At 41.1% G+C, this 25,317-nt stretch overlaps 1 protein-coding gene across 6 annotated transcripts in view; it reads right to left on the reverse strand.

The window, feature by feature from the left end:
• Positions 1-25,317, reverse strand: part of DMD (dystrophin) — a 2,124,682-nt gene that overhangs the window by 73,771 nt on the left and 2,025,594 nt on the right. For all 6 annotated transcript variants that reach the window (XM_060001925.1, XM_060001919.1, XM_060001920.1 and 3 more), the window contains one exon: positions 24,675-24,832. In XM_060001925.1, the coding sequence (XP_059857908.1) occupies positions 24,675-24,832 (158 nt within the window). The remainder of the gene's footprint in view (positions 1-24,674; positions 24,833-25,317) is intronic.

A 25,317-nucleotide genomic window follows, 5' to 3' on the forward strand; every position in this document is an offset into this window, starting at 1 on the left:
TTTCTCCGAACAGGCTTTCCTTAGTTTTCCTCTATTTTCGGTCTTTCTGTGCTTCATTCCCAATACTTCCTTCTGCCCTACTGCCTGGGTATCTAGTTCTCTCCTTAGCAGCATCCAGTCTACTGTAAGCCCATACATTAAGTTTTAAATTTTGATTATTGTACTTTTTAGTATCTATAAGTTGTATTTGGTCATTTTTTTTAACATCTTTATTGGAGTATAATTGCTTTACAATGGTGTGTTAGTTTTGCTGTATAACAAAGTGAATCAGCTATACATATACATATATCCCCATATCTCCTCCCTCTTGCATCTCCCTCCCACCCTCCCCATCCCACCCCTCTAGGTGGTCACAAAGCACCGAGCTGATCTCCCTGTGCTATGCAGCTGCTTCCCACCAACTATCTATTTTATACTTGGTAGTGTATATATGTCCATGCCACTCTTTCACTTCTTCCCAGCTTACCCTTCCCCCTCCCTGTGTCCTCGACTCCATTCTCTACATCTGTGTCTTTATTTCTGTCCTGCCCCTAGGTTCTTCAGAACCATTTTTTTTTGATTCCATATATATGTGTTAGCATGCGGTATTTGTTTTTCTCTTTCTGACTTCACTCTGTATGACAGACTCTAGGTCTATCTACCTCACTACAAATAACTCAATTCCGTTTCTTTTTATGGCTGAGTAATATTCCATTGAATATATGTGCCACATCTTCTTTATCCATTCATCCGATGATGGGCACTTAGGTTGTTTCCATGTCCTGGCTATTGTAAATAGAGCTGCAATGAACATTTTGGTACATGACTCTTCTTGAATTATGGTTTTCTCAGGGTATATGCCCAGTAGTGGGATGGCTGGGTCATATGGTAGTTCTATTTTTAGTTTTTTAAGGAACCTCCATACTGTTCGCCATAGTGGCTGTATCAATTTACATTCCCACCAACAGTGCAAGAGGGTTCCCTTTTCTCCACACCCTCTCCAGCATTTATTGTTTCTAGATTTTTTGATGATGGCCACTCTGACTGGTGTGAGGTGATACCTCAATGTAGTTTTGATTTGCATTTCTCTAATGATTAGTGATGTTGAGCATCCTTTCATGTGTTTGTTGGCAATCTGTATGTCTTCTTTGGAGAAATGTCTATTTAGGTCTTCTGCCCATTTTTGGATTGGGTTGTTTGTTTTTCTGTTATTGAGCTGCACGAGCTGCTGATAAATTTTGGAGATTAATCCTTTGTCAGTTGCTTCATTCACAAATATTTTCTCCCATTCTGAGGGTTGCCTTTCCTTCTTGTTTATGCTTTCTTTGCTGTGCAAAAGCTTTTAAGTTTCATTAGGTCCCATTTGTTTATCTTTGTTTTTATTTCCATTTCTCTAGGAGGTGGGTCAGAAAGGATCTTGCTGTGATTTATGTCATAGAGTGTTCTGCCTCTGTTTTCCTCTGAGAGTTTGATAGTGTCTGGCCTTATATTTAGGTCTTTAATCCAATTTGAGTTTATTTTTGGGTATGGTGTTAGGAAGTGTTCTAATTTCATTCTTTAACATGTAGCTGTCCAGGTTTCCCAGCACCACTTCCTGAAGAGGCTGTCTTTTCTCCATTGTATAGTCTTGCCTCCTTTATCAAAAATAAGGTGACCATATCTGCATGGGTTTACCTCTGGGCTTTCGACCCTGTTCCATTGATCTGTATTTGTTTTTGTGCCAGTACCATAGTGCCTTGATTACTGTAGCTTTGTAGGATAGTCTGAAGTCCAGGAGCCTGATTCCTCCAACTCCATTTTTCGTTCTAAAGATTGCTTTGGCTATTCGCGGTCTTTTGTGTTTCCATACAAATTGTGAAATTTTTTGTTCTAGTTCTGTGGAAAATGCCATTGGTAGTTCGATAGGGATTGCACTGAATCTGTAGATTGCTTTAGGTAGTAGAGTCATTTCCACAATGTTGATTCTTGCAATCCAAGAACATGGTATATCTCTCCGTCTGTTTGTATCATCTTTAATTTCTTTCATCAGTGTCTTATGGTTTTCAGCATACAGGTCTTTTGTCTCCTCAGGTAGGTTTATTCCTAGGTGTTTTATTCTTTTTGTTGCAATGGGAACTGGGAGTGTTTCCTTAATTTCTGTTTCAGATTTTTCATCATTAGTGCATTAATTTTGTATGCTGTTACTTTACCAAATTAATTGATTAGCACTAGTAGTTTTCTGGTAGCATCTTTAGGATTCTCTATGTATAGGATCATGTCATCTGCAAACAGTGACAGCTTTACTTCTTTTCTGATTTGGATTCCTTTTATTTCTTTTTCTTCTCTGAATGCCGTAGCTAGGACTTCCAAAGCTATGTTGAATAAGAGTGGTGAGAGTGGACATCTTTGTCTTGTTCCTGACCTCAGAGGAAATGGTTTCACTTTTTCACCATTGAGCATAATGCTGGCTGTGGGTTTGTCATATATGGCCTTTATTATGTTGAGGCAAGTTCCCTCTGTGCCTACTTTCTGGAGGGTTTTTATGATAAATGGGTGCTGGGTTTTGTCGAAAGTTTTTCTGCATCTACTGAGATGACCATATGGTTTTTCTCCTTCAATTTGTTAATATGGTGTATCAGATAGACTGATTTGTGTATACTGAAGAATCCTTGCATTACTGGGATAAACCCCATTGGATCATGGTGTATGATCCTTTTAATGTGCTGTTGGATTCAGGTTGCTAGTATTTTGTTGAGGATTTTTGCATCTATGTTCATCAGTGATATTGGCCTGTAGTTTTCTTTCTTTGTGACATCCTTGTCTCGTTTTGGTATCAGTGTGATGGTGGCCTCATAGAATGAGTTCAGGAGTGTTCCTCCCTCTGCTATATTTTGTAAGAGCTTGAGAAGGATAGGTGTTAGCTCTTCTCTAAATGTTTGATAGAATTCGCCTGTGAAGCCATCTGGTCTTGGACTTTTGTTCGTTGGAAGATTTTTGATCACAGTCTCAATTTCAGTGCTTGTGACTGGTCTGTTTATATTTTCTATTTCTTCCTGGTTCAGTCTCGGAATGTTGTGCTTTGCTAAGAATTTGTCCATTTCTTCCAGGTTGTCCATTTTATTGGCATAGAGTTGCTTGTAGTAATCTCTGATGATCCTTTATATTTCTGCAGTGTCAGTTGTTACTTCTTTTTCATTTCTAATTCTATTGATTTGAGTCTTCTTTTTTTCTTGATGAGTCTGGCAAATGGTTTATCGATTTTATCTTCTCAAAGAACCAGCTTTTAGTTTTATTGATCTTTGCTACTGTTTCCTTCATTTCTTTTTCATTTATTTCTGATCTGATCTTTATGATTTATTTCCTTCTGTTAACTTTGGGGTTTTTTGGTTCTCCTTTCTGTAACTGCTTTAGGTGTAAGGTTAGATTGTTTTTTTTGGGGTACGCGGGTCTCTCACTGTTGTGGTCTCTCCCGTTGCGGAGCACAGGCCCCGGACGCGCAGGCTCAGGGCCGTGGCTCACGGGCCCAGCTGCTCCCTGGCATGTGCGATCTTCCTGGACTGGGGCACGAAACCGTGTCCCCTGCATCGGCAGGCAGAATCTCAACCACTGTGCCACCACGGAAGCCCCGGTTAGACTGTTTATTTCAGATGTTTCTTGTTTCTTGAGGTAGGAATGTATTGCTACAAACTTTCCTCTTAGAACTGCTTTTGCTGCATCCCATAGGTTTTGGGTTGTCGTGTTTTCATTGTCATTTGTTTCTAGGTATTTTTTGATTTCCTCTTTGATTTCTTCAGTGATCTCTTGGTTATTTAGTAGTGTATTGTTTAGCCTCCATGTTTTTGTAGTTTCTACAGGTTTTTTCCTGTAATTGATATCTAGTCTCACAGCATTATGGTTGGAAAAGATGCGTGATACGATTTCAATTTTCTTACATTTACCAAGGCTTCATTTGTGACCCAAGATATGATCTGTCCCGGAGAATTTCCATGAGCACTTGAGAAGAATGTGTATTCTGTTGTTTTTGGATGGAATGTCCTATAAATATCAATTAAGTCCATCTTGTTTAATGTATCATTTAAAGCTTGTGTTTCCTTATTTATTTTCATTTTGGATGATCTGTCCATTGGTGAAAGTGGGGTGTTAAAGTCCCCTACTATGATTGCATTACTGTCGATTGCCCCTTTTATGGCTGTTAACATTTGCCTTATGTATTGAGGTGCTCCTGTGTTGGATGCATAAATATTTACAATTGTTATGTCTTCTTCTTGGATTGATCCCTTGATCATTGTGTAGTGTCCTTCTTTGTGTCTTGTAATAGTCTTCCTTTTAAAGTCTATTTTGTCTGATATGAGAATTGCTACTCCAGCTTTCTTCTGGTTTCCATTTGCATGGAATATCTTTTCCATCCCCTCACTTTCAGTCTGTATGTGTCCCTAAGTCTGACGTGGGTCTCGTGTAGACAGCATATATATGGGTCTCGTTTTTGTATCCATTCAGCCAGTCTATGTCTTTTGGTTGTAGCATTTACATTTAAGGTAATTATCGATATGTATGTTCCTATTACCATTTTCTTAATTGTTTGGGGTTTGTTATTGTAGGTCGTTTCCTTCTCTTGTGTTTCCTGCCTAGAGAAGTTCCTTTAGTGTTTGTTGTATAGCTGGTTTGGTGGTGCGGAATTCTCTTAGCTTTTCCTTGTCTGTAAAGGTTTTAATTTCTCTGTTGAATCTGAATGAGATCCTTGCTGGGTAGACTAATCCTGGTTGTAGCTTTTTCCCTTTCATCACTTTAAACATGTCTTGCCACTCCCTTCTGGCTTGCAGAGTTTCTGTTGAAAGATCAGCTGTTAACCTTATCGGGATTCCCACGTATGTTATTTGTTGCTTTTCTCCTGCTGCTTTTAATATTTTTTCTTTGCATTTAATTTTTGATAGTTTGTTTAATATGTGTCTTGGCGTGTTTCTCCTTGGATTTATCCCCTATGGGACTCTGTGCTTACTGGACTTGACTGACTATTTCTTTTCCCATATTGGGGAAGTTTTCAACTATAATCTCTTCAAATATTTTCTCAGTCCCTTTCTTTTTCTCTTCTTCTTCTGGGACCCCTATAATTCGAATGTTGGTGCATTTAATGTTGTCCCAGTGGTCTCTGAGACTGTCCTCAATTCTTTTCATTCTTTTTTCTTTATTCTGCTCTGCGGTAGTTATTTCCACTATTTTATCTTCCAGGTCACTTATCCGTTCTTCTGCCTCAGTTATTCTGCTATTGATCCCTTCTAGAGAATTTTTAATTTCATGTATTGCGTTGTTCATCATTGTTTGTTTGCTCTTTCGTTCTTCTAGGTCCTTGTTAAAAGTTTCTTGTATTTTCTCCATTCTATTTCCAAGATTTTGGGTCATCCTTCCTCTCATTACTCTGAATTCTTTTTCAGGTAGACTGCCAATTTCCTCCTCATTTGTTAGGTCTGCTGGGTTTTTATCTTGCTCCTTCATCTGCTGTGTATTTCTCTGTCTTCTCATTTTGCTTAACTTACTGTGTTTGGGGTCTCCTTTTCACAGGTTGCAGGTTCGTAGTTCCTTTTGTTTTTGTCGTCTGCCCCCAGTGGCTAAGGTTGGTTCAGTGGCTTGTGTAGGCTTCCTGGTGGAGGGGACTGGTGCCTGTGTTCTGGTGGATGAGGCTGGATCTTGTCTTTCTGGTGGGCAGGACCGCGCCCCGTGGTGTGTTTTGGGGTGCCTGTGACCTTATTATGATTTTAGGCAGCCTATCTGCTAATGGGTGGGGTTGTTTCTGTCTTGCTAGTTGTTTGGCATGGGGTGTCCAGCACTGTAGCTTGCTGGTTGTTGAGTGGAGCTGGGTCTTAGCATTGAGATGGAGATCTCTGGGAGATTTTCGCCATTTGATATTACATGGAGCCAGGAGGTCTCTGGTGGACCAATGTCCTGAACTCAGCTCCCCCACCTCAGAGGCACAGGCCTGACACCTGGCCGGAGCACCAAGACCCTGTCAGCCACACGGCCAGACCAAGTTCAGCCAAAGTTGTGATACTTATTTCCCTTGTAGTAGTCCACATGGTATTAAGAGGCACCGTGGGAAGAGTATGTTAGTAGGTACCATGTCTTGGGTCCTGTGGATTACCTTTTCCTTCAGCCACACCACCTCCTGGCAAGTCTTGAGGAGACGGGGCTCCTCCCAGCGTGAACTGGACCCCACAATGTCCCAAAGCCAAAGCCCAAGCCCCAGCAAGTCCTGAGGAGACTTGGCTCCCATTAGCATGGACTCGACCCCGTGTTGTCCTGAAGCCCCTGGGCTATCAGCATGGACTCAACCCCATGTGTTCCAGAAGCCAAAGCCCCAGCGGGTCCTGAGGAGACCAGGTTCACGTCAGCTGCCCGGGGGAGCCCTATTTGGTCATTTTTAAAGTCACTTCTATAGTCTGTGGTTCCCTAAAGATAATTTTCAATGTTGTTTCTTACTTTTTTGACAGAGTATATACATAGTTTAAAAAAATCCTCTCTTTCTAATGATTCCAAGATATGAAATTATTGCGGGTCTGCTTCAGGGGTCTGTTATTTCTGCTGGTTCTCAGTCACTTTAGTTTCTTGTGGGCTTAATTCTCTTTACTATGAACTATAATAACCTTAAAAGTATTTTCTGGAGATACTTTGAGCCCTAGAATGAAAGTGCTTTCTCCAGAGACAATTTTCATTTGCTTTTGCCAAGAGCCAACCAAAGGGCACTAGCTATTCTGAGACCAATTTGCACTGAATACATGATGGGATATTTAGTATCATACAAGTAATGAGTATGTGAATTGCAAACCCATGTTGCTTCTCTTGGAATGTGGATTGCTAATAAGGAATCTATTCACACTTTAGACAAAAAGCGCAAATGAACTCTTTGGCCAACCGAATAGTAGGATCTGGACCGACAGGTCATTCGGCTTGTAACACTACTTCAGAAGTACTCCACTTGTTACCCCTGATTATAAATTTAACACCATCATAATGAGCTGTTTAACCTTGAATTTCCTAGCTGCAAAATGGTATCAACTCAAGCTACTGATCAAAAGCTTTTGTTGAGCACTTCTCTCTGTGTAGAGTGCCATCACAGAGGTACTTTGTGAAAATTTGCTTAAAAATTAAAAAAGAATTATAGAATCTGAAGATAAAAGGGGCCGTGGAGGTGAATTCATACTTTTGGAACGGCACCACAGAGCTGTAAGACTCTCAGCAGTCACCGGGTTCAAACTTATCCAATGGCAGTGTGTTCTTATAGCCGCTATATAAATACCACCCGTGCGAGGGAGCAAATGGATGACCCTGAACGTTTGTGTACAGGCACCCCTGTCAAAAGTGCTTCGTCACACCGAGCTGAAATCCACCAGCATAGCCAATAGGAGCACAGGCTCCAGAGTCCAACCACAAGCGTTCAAGTCCCAGCTTTGCCACTGACTGTGTTACCTTGGGTAAATAACTTTATCTTTCTGTGTATTAATTTTCCTCTGCCATGAAATGGAACTATTAATAGCACCTACCTCGTAGGGTTGCTTTAAGCTTTAAATGAAAGGCACCTGGAACAATGTCTGGCACGTAACAATAGCCATGTCAGTGTTTGCTGTTGTTATTGTCATTATCATTATATGTTTGACCAGAAACCCAGAAGTTCTCAGCCTTCACAAATCCCTTTAAATCTTTTACCAGAGCTGTCATGTCTGTCCGTGCCTCTTCATCCCTATTCCTTTTACTTCTTCCTCATATGACATGGCTTGGCTTGCCATTGTCCTTTAGAAAACTATTTTCCAACTATGATCTGCTGTGAATGGTACCTCCATTTCTCTGGACAGTATAACTGGATGACTTTCTTTTGTTCTGTACTACAGGCTCACACAGGGTTTCTACTCAACTAAAATCTCTGGGTCAGTGTTTCCCAGTGTGTCCAGCAGATCAATGATCCAGCAAAATGTTTCACGAAGAGAAGGTCAGATTAATGAAGGACACATTGCACATTATATCTGTCTCTTAAAATTCTTAATGCACGTTAACATACTAAAAGCTGAGATGGTTGTCAGTAAAGAAACACATTAAACCTTATTGGACCTCAGAGTTTCCCACACTAATTACTCAGTGATCCCAGGACATTTATCATTTTTTTTAAGTTATAAGGCTTGTGAACAGAAGGTACTAATGCACTGTTGGGCATGATAAGAAATGCAGTTGGCTGTTTTCAGTGATTCCTCCATTTTGTACTTGTTCATTTGGGATTTGTTTCCTTCCACTTCTGTCAAGGACTTTTCTGTTAGTTTTAGCCCACTGTATAATCTCATCTATATCTTTAAGAATCCTGACTCTTACAGCCAATGAATTAGCCATTCTTCCCAACTCTGTGTAAGTTTTACATCTTAAAATATGTGTTCTGTCTTCACCAAAAAGTCACTAGTGAATATCAAACAGGCCAAGGTCACACATGGGCCGCACTCCACAGACTGCACCTCTGGTCAACACAAATCCAGAATCCAGCCCTCTCTGCTTGTTGGACTGTGACTCTTTCCAGTTATATTATTATTTAGTCTCTACTGAATGTGTTTCTCCATCTTGTAAACAAAGATACAGTGAGAGACTGTGTCAAAACAACAGCAAGTTTCGGCTACGATATGTCCTATAACAATCTCTCGCTCCACTGGTCTAGAAACTAAATTTATCAAAATAACCCTTTCGAGCTAGGACAAAAACCATCAACGAAAGACAGCAAATTGAAAAGCATTGCTAATTCATTCCAATTTAAAACACGGGGTTTATTGTTGCCTAATCTGGACCTATATCTATTTCCCTGACTTAGGTTTAAATGATAGTTTGTTTAATGATAGATTCAAAGACATGCTACAAAGAAAGAATTCAGGCTTAATACAGAAAGCAGAATATTAACAGAAAGCTTCTATTCATTCCGGAAGACAGAAAAAAATCTGACCATGGGTCAGCAACAAAGGTAGGTGTCCAAAATAAAGGGGGAAAAAAAAAGACCACGTCTGTGATGTATAATAAAGGCATAGCAAGTATAGTGTGAAGAAATGATCACATTACCCTAAGTACTGTTCAAAGCCTTCTTAGAAAACGGTGTCTAGTTCTGGTGGCTATAGCTGACCCAGAACTTAGAGAAGGCTTGGCAGAAAGGCAGAGCGATAATTAAAGGGTTTGAAAGACCTATGAGAACAGTTTAAGGGAACTGGGATTATTTAGTCATTAAAAAACACCCAAAAAACACGAGGCTGTGCAAGACAGAGTGGCTGAAGGGGCGATTTAATAACAGTTTTCAATTATGTGAACGGCTCTGCCATGGAGGCCTGTGACCAGCTGTTCGATTTCTCCACTGAGGACAGAACAAGAAGGATTTAGGCTGTAACTCATACGGAAGCGTTTCCTGATAATGAAAGTTGTTAAAGCACTAGTGTGCATTACCAAGGGAAGCTAGAGAATGTTCTCCTCTTTCAAAATACCATAGATTCTCCTGTGCTTAAAGGCTGGAAATTCTCAAGGTTCTTCCCACCTCCACAGACGCAAGGTCCATCATTCTGGCTCTTTTAAAACCACTCGGCTATGCCAACTGACAGCACTGAAGACAAGATATGGGGATTCACATTCTCATTCTGTTTCGATCTTTCATGTGTACTACAAACCATTCTGTATCCTAGTGTTATATTCCCTCTCCTTTTGTCCGGCGATAAAGAAGGGAAGAATTAAAAATCAGGCAAGCGTCTCTAAAGGGCTAAAACAACTGGAACTAAAACCCAGCTAAAATTACATTTTGATCATTCTAGAAAAAAATAAATAGGTTAGTTTGGAATGACAGGAAGTTGCTGAGGTCAAAAGACAGGTATGGTGGCAATGGATTGAGATCATCCTTGTAGGTACCATTATCTGCTGACCTACATATAGGTCTCAGATAGCTTCTCTTGCTATCAAGGATGACCTTGCCCTTGCCCCTGCCCCTAAATGCCAGTTTCAAACCATCTAAGCAAAAACTCTTAGAACGGGCCATTTAGCCCTGGGTTTTGTTGTTTGTTTTGGGCAATGCCTCCTCTTTTCTCTTTTATGGCGTGCACACACAAAGCAAGGATATCACAGCTCCTTCCACTGTGACAGCCACAGTACGCAAGTATCTTGCATCTCCACTCCTTCTCTCTTGGTCCTCTCGTCAGCAACTACCCACAGCATGGAGGCTAGGGAAGGAATCCACTGTAATTACTGCTGCCGCCTTACAGCATATGGCAGGGTGGCTTTATACAGATGTCATCTTAACAACATACAAAGACAGTCAAAGGGGGAACTTCTCTGGTGGTCCAGTGAGTAAGACTCCACGTTCCCAATGCAGGGGGCCCGGGTTCGATCCCCAGTCAGGGAACTGAATCCTGCATGCATGCCGCAACTAAAAGTCCGCATGCTGCAACTAAGAACTCCACGTGACGCAACTAAAGATCCCGCATGCTGCAACTAAGAGCCGGCAGGATGCAATGAAGAGCCCGTGTGCCACAACTAAGACCCGGCGCAGCCAAAGTAAAAAAATAAATATTTAAAAAAACCAAAAAACCCCCAGACAGTTAAAGGAATCCCAGAATCTCAGTATCTGGAATTTCTAGCCAAGGGATGTAATTACCAATATAATAATTTCAAAGGACATTACGGGGCAAGTTGGGAGTTAGGGGATTTGCCAGGGTTCAGAATAACTTTTGGGTTTCTTTCCCGTTGTGCCTTCCATAAACCCTTAGGAACTCAAGGGCCAGGCTCTGAATGGCTACCAGGGTGTCAACCTGAATATTTACTTTTCTCTCAGGCTAACAGTATCAGTTCATGGCCACAGAAGAAATGCAATGGCAAGGTTTCTCAGCAAGCCCCACACTCCAACTGCTAAAAACACATACAACATATTTTTAAGAGACGGTAACTGACATCGCAATTGTCAGGCTTTTGAAAAACCATGTCAATCCTTAATAAACTGAAAAAACTTAGTATAGAGAAAAGTAAACATTGTGTAAGAGACTGTACCCAGTAGTTCTCAGATGATAAAAAGGAACCACGTTTTGCTCTGGAAACAATACTTGTCTAAACCTCCTTTGTTTCTCTCCTAGGTTGCAGGTTATTTAAAGACAGGAACTATGTTTCTACACCTTCCATGAAGGTTTGCTGAATTGAATGATGGGTGGGAATTAAACTGTGATCACGATAATTAAAAGGAAGGATTGTAGTATCTGAATGAGGTTAGAATAAAAAAAAATACTGCCTACTCATCCTGAAGAGAAAAAAAAAAAAAAGAAAAAAGCTCATAAGGGTTGTCTAAGGAACCGAAGACAAAATAAGTACGTTCTCAAACGCCCAATTTACTTTTAAATAGTTTTTAAAGTAACTGGCCTCTGTTGGTTTGTCTGTTACAGTATCACACGCAAAAGGCTAACCCACAGTCTATTCCTGGATTTGGAGGGTATATTTAGAATGATCTGGCTTAAAATGTAGGAAGATGCAAAATCTATACTGGGGGCCTGAAGGGAACCTCACAGGCAGGCAGCCGTGCTCGAGGTCAGAGACAATTCTGTGCCTCAGAGGACACCTGACAACGTCTAGAGACATTTTTGGTTGTCACAACTGGGGTACAGAGACAGGTCGGGATCCTGCTAAACATCCAACAATGCACAGAACAGCCCCCTACAACAAAGAATCTTCCAGGCCAAAGCGTCAGTAGTGCCAAGATTGAGAAACCTTGCCCGAACGTTAACACCGTACATGGCCAGGGTTCATGTGTCGAAACTAAGAAACCAACATGGGTCCACTGTGATTAACTAAATGCTACAGGGCACCTAACAGGCAGGCAGCTATCCTCTACAACACAGAAGCCGAGAAGCTACGGTAGGCCTGTTCAATTACTGACTGGTAGAGAAGGGCTTCATTGGTTAACACGTTGTGGACAGAGAAATGCGATGTCGTTTCACACCTGTTAGAATGGTTATCATCAAGAAGACAAGAGATGAGCATTGGTGAGGCTGGAGAAAAGGGAACCCTTGTGCACTGTTGGTGGGAATGTAAATTGGTTTAGCCATCATGGAAAACATTATGGAGGTTCCTCAAAAAATTAAAAATAGATCTACCATGAGATCCAGCAACTACACTTCTAGGTATATATCCAAAGGAAACGAAAACAGGATATTGAAGAAATATCTGTACTCCCATGTTCACTGCAGCATTATTCACAATAACCAAGACTTGGAAACAACCTCAGTGTCTGTCAATGGATGAATGGATAAAAAAAGATGTGGTGTGCATATATACAGTAGAATACCATTCATTCAGCCATGAGAAAGCAGGAAATCTTGCCATTTTTGACAATAAAGAAGGACCTTGAGGGTGTTATGCTAAGTGAGATAACTCAGAGAAAGACAGATATGTATGGTATCACTTATATGTGGAATCTAAAAAGCTGAACTCCCCAAAACAGAGTAGAATGGTGGTTATTAGAGGCTGAGGGTAGGGGAATTGGGGAGATTATTCACTTACAGCTAGTAGATAAATAAGTCTTGGAGATCTAATACACAGCACAGTGATTTTAGTCAACAATACTGTATTATAAACTTCAAAGTTGCTAAGAGACTCGATCTCAATTGTTCTCACCACAAAAGAGAAACGGGGGCTTCCCTGGTGGCACAGTGGTTGAGAGTCCGCCTGCCGATGCAGGGGACACAGGTTCGTGCCCCAGTCTGGGAAGATCCCACATGCCGCGGAGCGGCTGGACCCGTGAACCATGGCCGCTGAGCCTGCACGTCCAGAGCCTGTGCTCCGCAATGGGAGAGGCCACAACAGTGAGAGGCCCGCGTACCACAAAAAAAACAAAAACAAAAACAAAAACAAAAGAGAAACGGTAATTCTGTGACGTGAGAGAGGTGTCAGCTAACACTTGGGTGGTACTCATATTGCAGTGTAAGTGTCAAATCAACACGTTGTACATTAAACTATAAAATCTTATACGTCAATTATACCTCAATTAAAAATTTTTAAGGTTGTACATTAAACTTATACCATGTTATATGTCAATTATACCTCAATTTTTAAAATTGTAAGCTAAAAATATACTTACATATTGTGGAGAGAGGAAAGAGAAAGGACTGATAAATTAAAAAAGCCCAAACTGGAAGTAACAAGGGAACACGCTAAAATCGTAGACCCTGATTTGAAATCAGGTTGCTTTTCAAATAGAAACTCTATGCAATGTATTTCATGACAAATAACAGAAATTTATTTATTCATGGCAAATCATTAACCAAAGCAAGGTTAAGGCAGTCAGCTAGTACGAGAGTGTGTGTGTGTGTGTGTGTGTGTGTACATGTGTGAGTGTATGTTTTCATTTCTTTAGTAGAGTTCCTGCCCATTTCAAAGAAAAATAGTAAGTAAATTCAGAAATATTGCATGCATTCATATGCATGGATAGAATTTCCAAACATTCTTATTGACAGAAATTTATGGAAAATACTGGGGACAAACCACAGATTTTTTAAAAAGGTTAATCTCTCCTTCCTGGCCATTTTCATCTGCTGTTTTCACTAGTAAAATGTTCCCTTCATAAATCCAAATAACCCTTTCAATATCGCTGCCACTGTTAATAGGTTATAGCACTGATAGCTGACAACCCAACTTTTCTGGCCCTGATTGTAAAAAGCCCTAGTGTTTGGAAAGATTTGCTGAATTCAAATTGATCAAAACTGTTTTGTGAATTACAGTCTGTACACAAAGATTTAGAAGTACAAAGAGAATGGTTAGCCAGGGTCAGACCGTATAGGACAGGCAGTTCCTGACTGTTCCCTGAGCTGTTATTACGATTTCTTTAACAACCACTAAATCTACCAAGGGCATCAGTGGAATATTTTACGTAAGAGAGAAGTCTACACTAGCAACGAACATAAAAGGAGGAACAAGAAAAAGTTGTAAAGAATATTAATGACTCTTCTTCCAAACAATCCCAATTTTTATGAAAATCAAATGAGTGATAAAAAATCTGCTATAAAACTATACGAAACCTGCATGTAACAAATACAACAGAAGGAAGGTGGCATTTTGGTCATCTCAGACATAAGATCCTTGTGTCTTACCTTTGAGTTGTTGAGGAAACTATAGTGTAGGGGCACCAGGGATTATTTATATGAGGCTCCACACAATGTTTTTCACATCTTGTTCTCAGTCTATGCTACTTCTATTCAGAGAACAGGTGGTCTCACGTGAAAGGCCACGCCGTACATATAAGACTGTTTTCTGTATCTTGTATCTCTGTTACAAGAATTGTTACCCAGAAGATCAGGTAAGACTTGGCTGATAATGACCCAGCTTTAAAGTATACACAGTACTCCATATCCCTTTCTGCCTTCTCCATTTACAACACTCAGCATATAAAATCAAAGAAACCTGGGGAGAAGTAACTCTTGAGATAATGTTTCACCTGATGTTACAGATGAGAAAAGGCTCAAAGAGGAAACAGCTCAAGATCATCTATTAGTTGAGACTAAAATATGTATGCCTAAAGGAGTTTGTAAAGAAGGGTGGACAAAAGTGATTTCCGATGGGAACATACAAGGCTGATCTCCAAAACCTTTTGAATCTTTAACTTGGCCAAGAGTACGAGAGGCTCTGCTATCTAAATATGGCCTACCTGAGACAATGCCCAGGTACCAATCTTGAACTGAATTCTATGCTGGTCTACTGAGAGCTACATGAAGATACAATTGAATATTCAATAAGCACTGAGGTAAATGCATACTCTTATCTCTTCTGATCGTCTCCTTTCCTCCTTCTTTTTGACATTACATGTCCTTCCTCCTACCGTTAGATGCTATGACATATATGAGCTACATGGACTGACAGGTGCAGGTTAACGTAAATTGAGGTAGCAAAAGGGAAAAAAGAAACAGAAAAGCCTATGAGTTTCTCAATCCTCATTAGCACATAACTCATGTTATATGACTTGGTCCCACAGAAGAGTTGGCTGATACGGAAATGTATTTATCAGACACATGCTTACATTGTTACGGGGGAAAGGACGGTTAATTCCATGCACTGGCGTTTTAAGCAACGTCATGGCAAAAATAGTATCTAAAGGCAGCTCAGTCAGGAGAAGTCCCATTCTCTCTACACGGAAAATCACCCTGGATGTCCATGGTGATACTCAGAAAAAGAGAGGGGAAAAGTGGGAGCTCTGTTACAGAAGAAAACCAGCTAATACGTGCAGAAAAAACGGTAGAATGAGAAAACCACTATTAGGCGACCACTAATGTAATCACTGAATTAGAAAAGGATCACCAATGGAGGCTAAAACCATAGGGTGAAAGGCTGTTGAGGAATAGAATGATCACAAGTGCTCAAAATATCACAAAAATGACTTTCTAATTTACAAAGGGAAAAGGACACTTTTACAATGGAAATATCTGACACCACCTTACCATTCTTAGCACTACTGATAAGAACCAAGTGTCATTTTGTCCCTCCAGCTGTGATGTAGTGGGAAAGACACAGCAGCGCCTCTGTCGTCCTCTTGCCAAAACAAAAAAATTCAACTTGAATCTAATCCAAAGAAACAGCCAGAAAAATCCAGAATATGAGGCATTCTTAAGAAAGCTGCTTGGACTCTTCAAAAATGTCAATATCATGAATGAAAAAACCAAAAAATGCTGGGAGACTGTTCAGATTAAGTGAAAGTACAGAGGCATGACAAGCCAATGAAAGACAAAGACCTTGACTGGATCCTGGAAGAAAACTACCAGAAATAAGGAACATTCCAAAGCCATGGGGACATTTCAATGTGGACTGCAAGCTAGATGATATGACTGACTTAATGTTAAATTTGTGTGTGGCAACAGTATTGCAGTTATGCAGGAGAAAGGCTTTTTGAAACAAGATATATGGTGAAATGTTCAGGGGTTTATGTTTTATGGTATGATGGCCTTTTACCTTTAAATGGTAAAGGAGAAAGATGTGTCTGTGTGTGTAGATTCAAAGGCACACATACATGGGAAAAGTGAAATGTAAATGGGGCAAAACGCTAACCAGGGGTTGGACAGATGTACGAGACATACAGGTGTTGATCATACTATCCTTTCAACTCTTCTTTATACTTGAAATTTTTTCAAAATAAAACACTGGTTGGAAACCATTGTTTCTCACCAAGCACCCCCCTTCCTGGGGGGGAGGGCAAGGAAGGCAAGAGTGTAAGGAACTGTGATAACTGTGATAGGGGAGGGGGAAATGCATTAATAACCAATGGTATAAAATGTGAAAAACTCTTCAGGACTAGTTTTCTCGCAAAACACAAACCTAACACCAAACTGATGTCCTCCCTGTCCTTAGCTTCATTGCTCTAATGTGTCCCCTCATATACTCAGCCGAGATGTGCTTTCCCCAGATACCCGACTATGAATTTTCAGCCATAAATACGAGTTGAAGAAGCCCAACGTTACCAGAAATTTTTCTTGTTTGAAATAAGGATTGAGAGGTCAACAGCTGTGTTCATGAGACAAGAAGAAGTAAAAGGCTTCCCATAACTGCTGTCTTGGGTAGAAATCAAGTATTTTATTTAAAGTTCTGAAGATAATGAGCAGGTTGGAGGCCAGCAGTCACTGCTCTAAATATTAATGAGGACTCTGAATCACCCATTAAAGATAAAATAAGCCCAAACAGTAACACACAGTGATTATCCGCTCTTCATTTACATGTTCAAGGACAACTGTCCTGACCTCAGGCTTTCCACTCCACCTGACTAATAAACCAATTAACACCATGGCTCCAGGGAACAGAAGCACAATTTTTAAATCTATGCAAACCTGTAAGTATACTCAATGTTATTCATTTATGCTAGAGAGTTCTTATTTAACAGAAAACTTTCACAGATACATGGTAGAGCACATATATCTGCCTGTAGATATCATGGAATATCTTTTCTCAAGTAGGTATCAGGACAAATTATGCTCAAGTACAAGACAGCACATTAACTCTTCCACTGCTGCCTCCTACAATCATTTAAAATCCAGTTCAGGAAGAGGCAAAAGTATAGGAACAGAACACAGAGACTGGGAGCAGGCAGGATGACAACAAAACAAGAGGGAATGTTCGGGGTGATGCAAATGTTCTGTCTTGATTGTAGTGGTGGTGACAAAACTATATGTCTAAACTCAGAGAAGTGAACACTGGAACAGACTGTACTGTATTTTTTTAATGTAGCTTAAAAAAAAAAAGCTAGGGCTTCCCTGGTGGCGCAGTGGTTGAGAGTCCGCCTGCCGATGCAGGGGACACGGGTTCGTGCCCCAGTCTGGGAAGATCCCACATGCCACGGAGCGGCTGGGCCCGTGAGCCATGGCCGCTGAGCCTGCGCGTCCGGAGCCTGTGCTCCGCAACGGGAGAGGCCACAACAGTGAGAGGCCCGCGTACCGCCAAAAAAAAAAAAAAAAAAAAAAAAAAAAAAAGCTAATTAGAATTTTTTTTTTTTTTTTTTTTTTACTATTTTTTCAAATGCCCTCCCCCAAAACGCAAAGCAAACAAAAAAAAACCACTTTAGCTGTTAGTGTATCAAGACACCCTGGATAAACAGATAAGGGTGTCCCAGGAAGAAGTTTTGCACTTCCCTTTATCTTAAATAATCTTCGTAGAAAGACAGATGTTTTTTAAAAAAATCCAATTTACAAGCCAGTGACAAACATGGGAAAAAAGAAAATGGTAAATGTTGAACTCATATTTCCTTGTTTCTCTGAGCTTTGTGGGTAAGTATCAGTTTGAGTTAGAATTAATGGTGAACTGATCAAAGGGAGTCCAGAATACACTTCCAACTAAAAGCATGGCTCTCAAAAAAAAAAGGTTTCTTTCATTAGCACCTCTGCCTCAGCTTTTGTAGGAAAGGGGGGAGAGGGGAGGGGAGGGGAGGGGAGGGGAGGGGAGGGGAGGGGAGGGGAGGGGAGGGGAGGGGAGGGGAGGAAGGAAAATTTGGTCCTAACAAAGACTTCTGCTCTAGAAGGGTAAAAAGCAGAAACAGAATGACATGTGCTTTTCCTTAGCAGTAAGTGTATAAATGAAACAGGTTTCAACTCCAACACAAACCTATCTTTGAAACACTGGTGAAGAAAATATCTACCACTCCACATGGAGAAGTTAACAGCATAAACCACGACATAATTATGAAGGTAAACCACCACAGCTTATAGTCAAAATAGAAAAGAAGAGCAACTGAAAACCAATAGTGAACTCCAGACAATGCTGATAATACCCTGATAAAAGGTCTTTCCCCAAAATTTGCAGGAATTCTGTCCATGAGCAGGCCCAGTAGGAGCTCAGTGACGCTAGCTCTACTTATACATACCAAGCCCTAGTAACTTATATCGTAGTTATTAGTGAGTATCCATCAGTCCAAACGGGTGTAAAAAGAATGTCCGTAAGACCAAAGGGCCCATATTGTTTTTTTTTTTGAAGGAACACCTTTATTTTATTTTGTTTTTTTAGGCCGCTCCATACAGGCATGCGGGATCTTAGTTCCCCGACCAGGGATCGAACCCGCGCCCCCTGCAGTGGAAGCGCGGCATCTTAACAACTGGACCGCCAGGGAAGTCCCAAAAGGGCCCATAACGGCCAAAGGAAACCTAGGCAAAGCAGATTTTTTAGGAGTTATTTTAAGGATGGGAAATGTAAAATGTGATCAATTGGCATGAGGAATGCCGGCAAGCTGGTTAAGGAGTGTGTTGGCATGGTACTTTAACACCATCTCAAGAGTCTCTAAACTCTCATCTACAGATGCTGGGTTATGGATAAAAGGAATTGTTGATCTTGGTGGGCTATTCTCATGTTAAAATACACTTCGGATAATCATAACTAACTATGTGCCCACCACTCTACGTGCCCTGCCTCTATTCGCTCACTTAATCCTCACAACTGCTCCAGGAGCTTAGGGGCCAGGAAGGTCAAGAAATGTGCCCAAGGTTGCACACCCAGCAAACAGCAGAGCTGGGATTTGAACCTGGGCAGCCAGCTTCAGGGCCTATGTGCTTAACCACTCTGCCACTCACTACTCCAGATGTCCTGGAATGATTTACTATTTACACACACACACACACACACACACACACACACACACACACACACACACACACACACACACACACACGTTCTCGACAGTTGAGGTGGTAATTTATTCCCATTTCTGTATCATTCTATATTACAGCAACTGTGCACAGATGATATTCATTTTTGTCAGAGGAATATAAAAACTCAGAAGACAGATGAAAAAGCAACTTATTCATTTTGAACGCATGCATACAACAGGAGGCAGAAAACAGATGCAGAATAAACAACTTTTGGCACGCAAGCTCTTGTAGGTGAAGCATATTGAATACAAAGTTGGTACACTCGATTCTGTCTCAACAATAAGGTGCTTACAATGTTTACAGCAGAAAATACTACAAAGACTATCGGGGGGAGGGGAGAAGGGAGTACCTCTCAGGGCACTGCCAAATACCAATTTGCAGATACATGACTCTTTTCTGGAGTCACTTAAAAGCGTAAAGTTTTGCCCACCTAAGAGGAAATACTATTTCATTTCATTTGGAAGTAGACTAGACACCTGAAATTGGGATTAGAGTATTTTAAATACAGATCATAGTGTGTGTGTACACATGTGTGTTGGGGTAGGTGAAGGCGTGTTCATTTATCCACATATCCTATTATAACCTAAAATTCACATAAAGGATCATGCTAACACTTTCTTCGTTCAGTCTAATATTTGAACTGGTTAAAGCCATTTATTTCTACTCAGATGGTTTAGCAGAAGGAAATGCTGGCTTGGAACATAGGGAACTTGGGCCTGATGTCTAGTTCTGACATAAATATAATTGCAGAATGGAGAAAATATTCACTCTGCCTATGTGGGTTTCAGTTTTCTCATCTGAAGAAGGAGAGATGTGGACAATGTCTCAGGTTCCTTCGGGCAGCCTGTTGACTCACTGCCAGGGCAGACCCGGCCTTGCGGAGGTCATAAGGATCAATCTATTCTGTCAACAGGGAAGATCCCATGGAATATGAAAGCAGATCAACCCGATGATGCATTAACTGAAGCTGTATTTCCAAAACAAACTAGTTTCAAATCTTTACTTCTACTAATGCCCAAAAGAGTCATTTTCCCAGTACACGTGTTGACTGCCATACGCTTCTAATGTAGAAACGTATCCTGTTGCCTCCTTTAATATCAGCGAAGATACTACTGTCAAATCCATACGTTTATAGTGAATTTTCCCTTTTAAAACCCACAGATATGACTTCATTTCCTGGCCTCGTGGATAATTCCTTGATGGACCTATACTGATTTTTAAATAGGCAAAGCATTTTATTTGGACTTGGCAATTCCTTTTCTCTTTAAGAAGTTTTTGGGGTTTTTTTTAAAATTGTGGTAAGATACATATACCATAAAATTTACGATCTTAACCATTTTTAAGTGGATAGTTCAATGGTATTAAGTGTATACATACTGTTGTGCAACCATCACCGCCATCCATCCCCAGACGGGCTGAGGAAACCTATAAAAAGATCACCCAGCTACCACTGCACGTGAAAACACTGCTCTGCTCTCCTCCTGTCCCTGCCAGGCCCTTGTCTGAGCCAGAAGCCAACACTTTCCTAACTGTACCGACTTGAAAAGAAGGAAGTTTTCTAGTCGGTGACAAAAAAAAAAAAAGGAAATAAAAAGACTACAGTCTGAAGTCAACTTCTCCTTCTGTGATGCAGGGAATGTATTTGTAGGAGAAACAAGTACTTTCCTGCTGTTCATTTCCTTAGGCTGGTAGAAGGAACAGCCTTTGAGCACAAGCTTGCTGAAGGAACCAGCCCGGCCCCACTCCCAAGGTCTTATGCTTCAAACAAAGGGCAGGGGGCATTATCACTCCTGCTATCTTTCCCTCCAGCAAACATTGAATTTTCATGCATGCTGCATGGTTTCCGAAAGGCAAGGTGATAGCCAGAGCTCCTGGCTGAGGAAAAGCCCGCCAGGGCTAGGCAGGGGGCATTATCACTCTTGTTATCTTTCCCTCCAGCAAACATTGAATTTTCATGCATGCTGCATGGTTTCCGAAAGGCAAGGTGATAGCCAGAGCTCCTGGCTGAGGAAAAGCCCGCCAGGGCTAGGACGCCAATTCTGAAGGAAGAATTCACAATGGATCTGTTCACGCAGACTGCCAATTCCTACCAAGTAGAGAGGGCCCCCAAATCTGAGTAATATAAACCTCACCCGGCTCTGTACCCATAGGACGTGCACCACAGCCTTTTAGCAACATCCAATTTGCGAACGCTCAGTGTCTTAAAGTGAGGATTCCTCTCCTCCCCAACTCTCCTATGTTCCCTATTTTGTTATGGCATCATGTATTCTAGCAGAGACCCAGAAAAAAAATGCCTGTTATTTCACCTTGGGAAGCTGGAGAGCCTTAAAATGAAAAAATGCATATTTGGGGATGAGGCGGAAAATGGGCGGGGGGGTGGGGGAGGCATGCGCTCTGGACTAGGAATCAAACTCTTCCACCAGCTGAGGAAACGCAGGGGCGCTGATAAATTGTTCATCTATTAAAAAAAACCATAAAACAACCCCCCCAACCTGCTTATTCTATTCTCTTCAAAGGGTTTGGGAAGATTAAATGAGAACTGTGTGAACAAAAGTAGAATATTACCATCAGTAGCAGTAGTAACAGTATTATTTCCAAGCATGGTTAGTACAAATGGTAGGGAGAATCTGTTACTTGGTAGTGAAAGCAAACCGTGGGCAGCTATGGAAACAGATCAGGAAAGGTCTGAGAGTTAAGTAGAGAAATTAGGATTTATTCAGTGGACCGTGAAAAGAAATTGAAGATTTCGAAGCACGGTGTCATACACTGAATACGTTTCTCTAAAACCCGTATGAGAGCAGTGAGACTGACAAAAGGCACCGGGGGTCTAGAGGAGGCTTGCTAGGAAGACAGTGCAATAATCTATGCAAGTGATGAGAAGGCCTGAAAATAGCGTATGAGTGGCAATGAACAGGAATCACACAAAAGATGCTTCTTCCCCTTAAAAAGAAAAGTTAGCACTTTACTCATTTTTTTTTTCTAATTCTAAATGTTCAAAGAAGAAAATCTGGAAAATACAAAAGAGTAGGGAAAAAACCCCGTCCTGTCACCACTGTTAATATCTTGATAGATTTCCCCCCAGTCTCAGAAAAGACCTTTCTGAGAGCTTCGAGACTGGCTAGCCAGGATGTGTTCAACCACTATGCGATCAGGTAGTGGACTGAGTTCAAAGTTCTGACGCTGAGAAGAGAGTGTAGCTGTTACAGGGACAGGGACAGAGCGAAACAAGAGGAAGCAGGGGAGTGAAGAAGGCAAGCATCCCGCAAGAGAATGCAACAGGCAGTCGTGGAACAGACCGGGCTCCTGATAAGAGGACGGCACGACGGAAAGTAGAGTTTCTGTTCAGCAGCCCCTTGTCCCGACAACCAAGTTCAAGAGGCTAGAGCTTACTTATTCCCACCACAAAAGAGAAATGGTAATTATATGACGTGATGGCACTAACTACTGCTACAATGGCAATCAGATTACAATATACAAATGCATCAAATCAACGTGCTGTACACCTTAAATTCACACCATGTTATATGTCAGATACATAAAAAAAAAAAACAGAGAGAGCCAGAGTCTGCAGCGAGGGTGACGGTGGCTGCAGCACCATCAGTTCCGCGAGGTGACAGGACAATGGCTCCAGTGGCCCTGAGGCCAGCCCGCCTGACTTCGCGGCAGGAACCGTCTCTCAATAGAGATGGCTGTCGGCAGGTTCGAGCTCTGACCGTTACTCTCAACCTCAGTCACAAGACATACACGGCTGTGTATATATGTATATGCGAACACGTGTGTGTGTACGTGTGTGTGTGTGTGTGTGGTTTCACAATTAGAAAGTAAAAAGTCACTGAAACTTGACTGAAGAGAAAACGCTTCGGAAAAAAAATTAAGCACTGCAAGTTGTTTTATAATAGGGTTTTGAAAAAAAATGGATCTGGACTATTTGTGGCCATTAATATTCATTGTGCGAAAGTTACTTGTGTCTACGTTCTGGAGTAGAAATGTTAATGCAGCAACATGTAAGAAAAAACCCAGAGGAAGTGACAGTCTGTTCATGTTTTGGGAGATTTGAGTATGAGGTGAAAAAATGCATTTATCTCTCCACATCTGTTTTACTTTTACAGCCAATTTGCCATAATTTTGGCAAAACGATCCAAACAGTATACCCAATGCTACATTAAGTGGCCTTATTATGTGTGCATTTATTTACTCTGCCCAGTGAACTATTAAATGAATGCTAAAAGTGCTCTAAATATCTAAATATTCAAAATGTTCTGCCCAGAAGGCCTTCTATGGTTTTACCCTAGTCTGTGGTCAGACTACATACAGGTCTAACCCAGTTATTTGTACACCTAGTTCTATCGGTAATGAGATTACCACGGACGGATCGAGAAACCCCATACAAGAAAAATAGTTCTTACCATTTGAAAAACAACATAAGAACACTGTGAATAATGTAACACTCCAAATACCTCATTCCTTCAGTGCTGGTGGTACTACAAACAACTTCTGACAAAAAGCCATCTGGTAATATGTATCAAAAAAAGCCACAAAACTGTTTATATCTGTTAATCCCATTTCTGAGAATTTATCCTAAGGGAAAAACTTGTGTCAAAGAAAAGAGCTAACTACATAAAGATGTTCACTGCAGCATTATCTATCTTACCAAAAAAGAGAAACAAACTAAATGGCTATCAACGGAGTGCTGAGGCACTTGGGAGGAAGAGGGTATTTCTGGGGACACCGATTATGGTGTGGAAAAGGCACTGGGGCAGCAGGATACGAAGGAGAATGGACAGGAGTGTGTGGAGCTAGTGACAGACATTAGCAGAGAGTACAAACCTCCAACCTGCTTGTAAGCCTATGGGAAGTCACCATCCAGGCCTTGGAACGGTAGAGGAATGTCAAAGTTACAAAAGGAAAACTTTAGGGACTTCCCTGGTGGCGCAGTGCTTAAGAATACGTCTGCCAATGCAGGGGACACGAGTTCGAGCCCTGGTCTGGGAGGATCCCACATGCCGCAGAGCAACTAAGCCCATGCACCACTACTAGGCCTGCGCTCTAGAGCCCGTGAGCCACAACTACTGAAGCCCGCGCGTAGCAACAAAGACCCAATGCTGCCAAAAGTAAATAAATAAATTTATTTTTTTTTAAAAAGATAGCTGTGTCAACTATTTACCAACAGCTACTGAAAAGAAGGCTACGATGACAGAATTAGGTTAGAAAAAAAAAACTAAGAGACTAAGATACTCACAGACAAAGGTCATTTTCTTTTTTACAAAGGATTTCTCTGGCTGGAGATTACTTCCTCCCTCGCTAAACCATGCAGACTCCCTTCCCTCCCAACATCTTAGCAACTGCGGGGTTCTGGCTGCAGACGCAGATTTCTTTCCCTTCCTTTGCACTGTCCTCTCTCCCCAAACCCACAGTTCCAGAAGCCACTGCCTACAGAGGTTTCAAATATCAAAAATCCCTTACCTACCTGCCTATGGAAGAGCTAACATGAGAAACTACAGTTCTGTGGGGTTTTATATTAATTTCTAAAATACAAAAGAATAAGTATGTTACTTGAGAAGGTGAATAACTTACAAATTGGAAGCAGCTCCTGACACTCGGCTCAATGTTACTGCCCCCAAAGGATGCGACTTCACCCAACTGTCTTGGGATTTGGATAGAATCATGCAGAAGGAGGCCCAGTCTGCGCTGGTCACAAAATCCAGTTGAACTGGCCACTTGCTTGAAAAGGTCTACAAAAGGAAAAAGAGAATTGCAACCATCCAAAAGCAGAACGAAGTAGATGTTAGCAGAATCTAAGGACCAGCTCAACTCCAGCACCAATTCGCAAGAGCAGCCAATATTCCCACCGTGTACTTCTACTGTACACTAAGCTGCACATTTATTATTTTTATGGATCAAGTTAATCATCACTGTGTATATATGAAGTGTGACAACTTTTAAATAAACTACAGCCCTGCAAGTAACGAGAGCTTACGTACAGTTCTGACATGTGAGTTTTTCCTAAGCCAGAACATAATACTTTAGAAAATATTTTATATATATGACGTGACCACCATCATAAAATAAATGTTTCAGCCTTAAGAAACACAGAACGGGCCCAAAGCACCATCCCCCTTCGGACAGCAGCTTCCAAAATATATCAAAATTGGGCCTTCTTTATGAAGTCATACGATCACTGAGTTTCTCGTACATGTTCCCACAGGATGCTGTACAT

This window comes from Delphinus delphis, chromosome X (genome assembly GCF_949987515.2).
Source record: "Delphinus delphis chromosome X, mDelDel1.2, whole genome shotgun sequence".
Taxonomy (NCBI): Eukaryota; Metazoa; Chordata; class Mammalia; order Artiodactyla; family Delphinidae; genus Delphinus; species Delphinus delphis.